Source organism: Oncorhynchus clarkii, chromosome 6 (assembly GCF_045791955.1).
Source record: "Oncorhynchus clarkii lewisi isolate Uvic-CL-2024 chromosome 6, UVic_Ocla_1.0, whole genome shotgun sequence".
NCBI lineage: Eukaryota > Metazoa > Chordata > Actinopteri > Salmoniformes > Salmonidae > Oncorhynchus > Oncorhynchus clarkii.
In genome coordinates this window covers 18,126,483-18,134,307 of record NC_092152.1, presented here as the reverse complement: position 1 = coordinate 18,134,307, position 7,825 = coordinate 18,126,483, and the positions used below count along the sequence as shown (strand labels likewise).

The following is a 7,825-nucleotide window of genomic DNA, read 5'->3' as shown; positions in this document are numbered from 1 at the left end:
CAAGAGGTCATAGTTGACGACCTCTCAATCTTCAATAGTGACATTTTTCTCATCTTTTTTTTGCAACATTTTTTATTTTGAAGATATACTGTAGATTCCAGTGTTGGTTAGAGAAGAGAGCACTCTGGCCAGCCACTATGCCTTACACTAGAACATCAGAAACTGCCTGTCAGTTTGAGGAGGAATAACTAAATAAACCAATAAACCCCAAATGAAACAATAAAAAGCATTGAGACACTTTTCCCCATAGCAGCCAATGCATATAATATACCCACAAATATAGAAAACAACAAAAGTAGTTTCAAGTTTCTTCAACATATCATATCCAAACTACCCAATTCCAAACTCCAAAGTTAAATGTTTTTAAACTCCAAGCAGTGCAATTTATAGTATCAATTATAACAATAATTACTAATATTGTAATATATTTTTCAGTCAATATTGTGATTCTTGCACATCATACCAAAGTATTGATTCCATGTTTTTATTTTTCTTCTTAGTATATTGTGTTCTGTTTGTGTATGTGTGTATGCATATAGGTGTGTGTGTGTGCTTGTGTGTGTGCTTGTGTGCGTGCGTGTGTGCGTGCGTGTGTGTGTGCGTGCGTGTGTGCATATAGGTGTGCGTGTGTGTATGCATATAGGTGTGTGTGTGTGCTTGTGTAAGCAAATGTATGTGTGTGCGTATTCTTTTGGAGTTTAGAAAGCAGCCCTACACCTTGGCCCTTTGGGTCCTTCTATGTGACTACAGCACCCCACTGGCGTTCTATTTGGATGGGGGAACAGAGGTGGCTGTATGCACTTCATATCAAGCTATGATTCTCAGGAAAAGGTTTAGTCAACTCAACAACAAAACAAAACAAAAAAAACTGCCCCAAATTCCAGTTGGCAAACTAAACCACGGGACATCAGGAGAATCTTCTAAAAACCAAAACCACTGAAATCCCTTTTCTCCCCCACTGATAAATAACCACTCTGGGCTGAGTGGTTATTTACCCCCCCCCCCCCAGCCTGTCATCCAACACAGGATCCAGTCTAACGCCATCGCTTCCCTCCCTGGAGCCCCCTCCCTGCTTCAAGCAGTGCCAGTCTCAACAGACTTGTACATCCCCAGGTAATCAAGATCTTCTGTCCCTCACCTTTAATCCAGATTTCGCTTCATTCATTAATTCTTGAGCTCTGGCACTCGCGCTCTCATCCCCGTTCTATCTGTAAACCGGGAGGCGGATGTGGGCATGCTGGTGGTCCAACAGCCGTGGCACCGACACAGTCTCGTAGCCTTTGCCCAACATCTGCTCTTTAATGCAGGGAGGGTGGATGTCGTTGACCAGGTACTCCAGAGACTGCAGGCTGCTGCTCAGCACCGATGTGTTGCACAGCTGGCTCTTACTGGGCAGGCTGCAGCACAGGCCTCCCCCACTCCCGCTGTCCATGGCGGGGTAGTGGTGATGGTGGTGGGGGTGGTGGTGGTAGCCCATCTCCCTGTGGCCCCCCGTAGCTGGTCCTCCTGTGGTGGTCCTCAGAAGCTCCTGGTGGGGGTTGTAACAGTCACTGTCAGGGGTGACCAGCACGCTGTTCCAGGGCGGGGCAAAGTATTGGCCCACAGAGAAGTTGCCATGCATCCCCATGCAGTTCAGAGGGGAGGAGCTGACCTTGTCCAGGCACCCCCCACTGCCAACGCCCCCCGTCAGGTGGTAGGGTCTGGAGGAGGAGGAGGAGGACGACGACAACACCTGGGCCTTGGCCATAATCCCTCCTCCCCCCGGGGCACCACAGCTTTCAGGGGACTTACTGATGGCCCCTCCTCCCCCGCTGCCCCCACTGTACATGCGAAGCACAGCCTGTTGTTGCTGTTGTTTCTGCCACAGGATGTAGTCCATACTGTCCGAGTACACCCCGGCCTTCATGGCCTCGCCACTGTGGGCCGCCAGCGGCAGCCCCGCTCCTGTGTACACCAGGTTAGGCTGGGGCGCAATGCTGCCCACATAGCCACCCCCCGAGGAGCCAGAGGAGATGCCCATGACACCCCCCGCACCCTTCTTGGAGGGGCTGGGGTTGGTGGAAGGTGCGGTGGAGGAGGTGGCCCCCTGGCACACCTGCTGCAGAGCCTGGGCCTGGCAGTGTTGGTTTATCTGATAGATGATGCTCTGGATGGAGGGAAGATTGGACTGGGAGAGGGGCTGGGCCAGGCCTCGCCCCCCTGTCACAGGGATCATAGAGCCGGCCACAGTGACGTTAGGGGGCACCGAGCGGGAGAGGGCAAGTGCTTCAGGGGGCTTCGAGGACCCCGTGTGGTACACCATCTGGCCGTGGCCATTGGCTAAAGTGCTACTGCTAGGGGGCGGGTACGGGGCCACAGCTATTTGGGCTGGGGAGAGCTTAGTCCGTCTTCCTTCCGAGTTCTTGATGATGCCCTTAGTGGGGCCGAAGGAGGAGGATGAGGAGGCATTGACAATGGCCAGGAGGCCTGTGTAGCCGCCGGTGTGGAGGTGTGGGTAGGGGCTATAGCGCTGGCTACCTGTGGTGTCGAAGCCATTCACAGTCCGGTTAAGGTGCTTGTGCTGGGGGACCCTGATGTTGGTGGGGAAGATCTTGATGGACAGCGGGCTGCTCTGCATCTTCTGGGCGTAGGCATCCAGCTCAGCCACACTGGGGTAGCGGGGAGAATGCATGGGAACCACCAGCTCACCTGCAAAACAAAGAGAGAGACACTGGAGTGAGAACAAGGGACAGAGCTAACCAACATGTGACCAAGTAATACTTCACCCCAGGGAACATCAAACTAATATGTCACCCCAGGGAACATCAAACTAATATGTCACCCCAAGGAACATCAAACTAATGTCACCCCAGGGAACATCAAACTAATATGTCACATCAAACTAATACGTCACCCCAGAGAACATCAAACTAATACGTGACCACAAGTATAACTACAATGGTTCAGAATTTTAAAAATATATTTTAATGAGACCATGTTGAATAACTAGAGAGAACTGTGACGACTGCGGATAAACTACTGCTGGGAATCTCTGAATTGTAACGCTTAGATCTAAGTTGTAGTATAGGGGAGTAACCACAGATTGGATTCGAACACCTTAATATAGTCATATACGTACGCATCTCTATGGGTGTAACACTAGATAGATATTCTGCCTGGTACCAGAATTACACTCTCATAACCAAGCTCATGGGTCATGCACAACTGGAACTGGTGGTTGTAGTGGGGCTATGTTATCTGGAGTACCTGCAGCCATTCCAACCCCCCAAATTAAATTCCACAATGTTGGAGTCCGCTCACACAAAACACCTTGATTGGCCTTTACTCAAGTAGGAAGAGTTTAACCGACGTGAGTAGAGGTGGCAGGCAGCAAAATGTCCATACAAAAAAATAAAACATGTCAGTGTTGGGGGGGGGTGGGGTACCATGGCGATATTGGATTCAAACAACATTATTCAGACAATTTCATGGCTAATTAACTACGTCCGACAAAAAGTGGCATCATGGAATATAACTAAATTGACCAACGATAAATCAACTGCCACCAATGACTCGTAACCTCTTCAAAAATGTCATTTTTCTGCAAAAGCTAACAAACAAAAAAAGCACCAAAATGAGAAGCCAAAGAACCAGTCAACGAATGTTATGGCAACCTGAGGAGTTGAGGGTAGGGGATGTGTGAGCGGGACTTACTCCATTTCATTTCCTATCACAAAGTCATGTTAAAGAGACTCCATAGCTAAGCAGTCACAACTCTAATTTCTCCGCTCCAATTACTGATACCATGGAGAGTTCATTTCTACAATGCAATGGGCCTTCAACTGTGAAAATGATTCAATCTACAAGATCCATATCATAAAGGAAATAAAGTGGGAGTTAAAAAGACATTAAAACATTAAGAACACCTTAATATTAAGTTGCAGGTGTATGACTAACACCAAGTATGAGTTTCCTGATAAGGACACTCTACATGTCCGAATCTGGACTTGTGCATAAAGGACCATAGGCATCCAGATCAGTGGGTAGCAGGACTGGGACACAACTCTCCCAACCCTCCCTGGTGACAGCAGTGGTGGCACCATGCTTTGATGTTCCCACAGGTACTTATTTAATTTGCTCTAAAGAGAAAAGAAACATGCTAATGGTACGTTGGCAGTTTTTTTCTGATCTTCTTTACAACACAGGATAAAAAAACATCTTTGATCATCACATGGTTTAAAGGACCTGTGCCGCCCCTCGCACCCCCATGATTTCTCCTAATTACTGCCACATGAGAAAAAAAACAATTAAAATACCCTGCCAGAAACAGCCAGGAAATTCTTTAAAAAATGTGGATAAGACTCAGTCTATGAGATCAGGCTGGCCACAGAGAAACGCCCCACTACTCCCTCCATCCATCTCTCCCCGGCTCACCCGTCATTTGTCAACAGGTAGAACCTATCTCAGCCCCACAAAGGCGGAGGAGTACAAGGATGAGGAGCAGGACGTGGAGTAGAAGGATGAGGAGGAGTAGAAGGATGAGGAGCAGGAGGTGGAGTAGAAGGATGAGGAGGAGTAGAAGGATGAGGAGCAGGAGGTGGAGTAGAAGGATGAGGAGCAGGAGGTGGAGTAGAAGGATGAGGAGCAGGAGGTGGAGTAGAAGGATGAGGAGGAGTAGAAGGATGAGGAGGAGTAGAAGGATGAGGAGCAGGAGGTGGAGTAGAAGGATGAGGACCAGGAGGTGGAGTAGAAGGATGAGGAGGAGTAGAAGGATGAGGAGCAGGAGGTGGAGTAGAAGTATGAGGAGTAGAAGTATGAGGAGGAGAAGTAGTATGAGGAGGAGTAGAAGTATGAGGAGGAGAAGAAGTATGAGGAGGAGTAGAAGTATGAGGAGGAGTAGAAGTATGAGGAGGAGTAGAAGTATGGAGGTGGTAAATTAGTGTCTGTGCTTTTTCTGATTCTAATTGCCTACAATCATTTCTTTGTTGCAGAGTTTGTGACACACACACACACACAATTCTCTGCATCATTCTCCCGTTCTCTCGATTTTTCTGTTTCTCTCTCCCCCTCATTTGTGCACAAACACGCTCGTATGCACACACGCCCACAAACACACTTTGATGTGGTGTTTGATGTGCATGGCCAGGGTCTCTTCATCGGTCTTCTCCCAGGAGGAGCAGTATGTCAGGATAAGTAAACTAAGGCCATGGAGAAAGGACACTGCCTGGCGGTGTTCAGGCCAGATCTGCAGCTTTGTGGGACTTATTGGCTCTGGCTGCAGTAGATCACAGTGCTGAGCAGCAGAGTACAGATGGTACTGGCTGATAAACACACTGAGGCACCCACCCACTGCATCCTCCCCCTACTGCCTCCCCCCAGGGCTAGGGGTTTCCTACACACACACACACACACACACACACACACACACACGCACGAGCTCCAGCTGTGATTGTGTGTTTCACTTGCCATCACTGGAGCATCCTGCTCTCTGCTGAAATGTAGGGCAGGGACGACAACAGGTGCCTGGGCGGGCGACAGCCTGCAATGCCTCCTGGACTAAATGCTTCACACTCGCTTCATTTCAACACCTGACAGCCCTGTACGGATTAATTACTTCCCCTGGGGATGGAAGAACAAACTTTTTTCTCTTCTTCAGAACGAGGCGACAACCGGCACTCTCACGTGTACATCTGAAACAGCGTCACAGAACAGAAGAAAAACAGGAAAGACCAACACGGCTTTATAGCAAAATGCTACGACTATCACTCTCCAAACCATCACTTCAATGACTATCCAACCCCGATACCACAAGATTAAACTACCTGAAGTGAAGAGAAGTGGCATTGTCGGGTGCAGCTAGTGGTGGTGAGAGCTGGGCTGGGCTCCCACGCCAGGGTGAGGAGATGTCAGGGAGGCAATTAACGGGCTGACCTTTGCCCTTAACCACCCAGCACACAATGCCCATGTGTCAGAGCGGGCACATCTCTAAATGCCATCGCTCATTAGTGCCAAGCACCCGAGTAAGAGAGGTAATGTGTGTGTATGTTAGTGTATCTGCTGATGTAAAAAGGGCTTTAAAAATACATGTATTTGATTGATTGATGCACGGGTTGCCCACAGTCCCCATGGTTATATCCACAGGGTGGGCGGGTTTAGGGTCATTAAATATTATGTGGATGAAGGGAAGGTGGGTGACGGGCAGGTTGAATAAGAGAAAACAATACCTTAAAATCCAATTTACACAAGACCACCTGCTCTTTCCATGGCATAGACTGACCAGGTGAAAGTGATAATCCCTTATTGATGTTACTTGCTAAATTAACTTCAAATCAGTGTAGATGAAGGGGAGGAAGCAGAGGAGACAGGTTAAAGAAAGATTTTCAAGCCTTCAGACAATTGTGACATGGATTGTTTCCCATGTGTATCAAGAATGGTCAACCAACCCAAAGGACCAACGCTTGGCATTGTGCATGGTGATCTTAGGCTTGTGTGTGGTTGCTCCTCCATGGAAACCCATTTCATGAAGCTCCCGACGAACAGTTATTGTGCTGATGTTGCTTCTAGAGGCAGTTTGGAACTCGGTAGTGAGTGTTGAAACCAAGGACAGATTGTTACGTGTTACGCGCTTCAGCACTCGGTGGTCCTGTTTCGTGAGCTTGTTTTGCCTACCACTTCAGGGCTGAGCCGTTGTTGCTCCTAGACGTTTCCCTTTCACAAACACAGCTCTTACAGTTGACCGGGGTCTAGCAGGGCAGAAATTTGATGAACTTTGTTGAGAAGGTGACATCCTATGACGGTACCACGTTAAGTCACTGAGCTCTTCAGTAAGGCCATTCAGGTACCAATGTTTGCTTTTGCATTTACTCCCCGGGCCCTAAACGAAAGAAACAGACAGAAAACTTTACTTAAGTCAACTAGATTGAAGCAATCTATATTAAATTATTCTGGTGAGCAAGGGTTTATTTAGTCTTCTAGGGCAAAATATAATGACAGAAGAGAAGCTGCATTTATCTGATTAGACATGTTCTAAAAAATTGTTGGAAATTAGAAATGTTTAAAATCAGGCGGCAAAAAAAAATCTCTGACCAGCACACCACTAGTGTCTGTGTGTACCACTACTGTAAACACAGAGACAGAGACAGAGACAGAGAGAGAGACAGAGAGACAGAGAGAGACAGAGAGACAAAGACAGAGAGACAAAGACAGAGACAGACAGAGATGGCAGAGCTAGGGATAAACTACAGCACGGTGAGATGGAATTGAAGAGAACAGGACTGAACAGCAGAGGGCCTTTCTCAACAGGGCCTTTAATAACACAAAGCAGATACAAAGTGGCTGTAACTGTTCTTCCATCGGTTTTGGTGACATGGAGCTCACCAAGGGCATCGTCCTTGGGGTGCCCTGTGCCGTCTTGGGGGTGCTGTGTGTGTGTGTGTGCACGTGTGTGTGTGTTGCCCAATCCTGAACACTCAATTAACACTCCTTTAATTAGACAGCGGTACTCTGAATTCTGATTAACTAATTTTCTGTGTGTGGGGGTGGAGGAGGGAAAGATGTAGGAGGCAAGGTTGGAGGAGGAGGGAAGGATGGGATGGGGGGTGGGGTCCACTGGGTATGATGAGGTCCACTGGGTACGATACAGCAATAAAGAGAACTGGGAACGGAATTAGACTTTAAATTTTTTTTAAAAACTTACATTCGGTGCACTTCTAAGTGAGGGGTCAAATTGTGTTGATCACAAGAAGCAGTGGCAGACGGAGTGAGCAGGAGAGCGTGGAGTTATGTGAGTTGGAGGCAAAGAAGGGAGGGAGCGAGGGAGCGAGGGAGGGAGCGAGGGAGCGAGGGA

The 7,825-nt window shown here is 48.1% G+C and overlaps 1 protein-coding gene across 3 annotated transcripts in view; it reads right to left on the bottom strand.

Annotated features, from left to right (window-relative positions):
• Positions 1–1,063: 1,063 nt before the first annotated feature.
• LOC139411934 (protein FAM222A-like) overlaps positions 1,064–7,825 on the bottom strand; it is a 57,823-nt gene continuing 51,061 nt past the window's right edge. For all 3 annotated transcript variants that reach the window (XM_071158696.1, XM_071158698.1, XM_071158697.1), the window contains one exon: positions 1,064–2,688. In XM_071158696.1, coding sequence (XP_071014797.1) covers positions 1,205–2,688 — 1,484 coding nt within the window. In that variant the 3' untranslated portion in view covers positions 1,064–1,204. The remainder of the gene's footprint in view (positions 2,689–7,825) is intronic.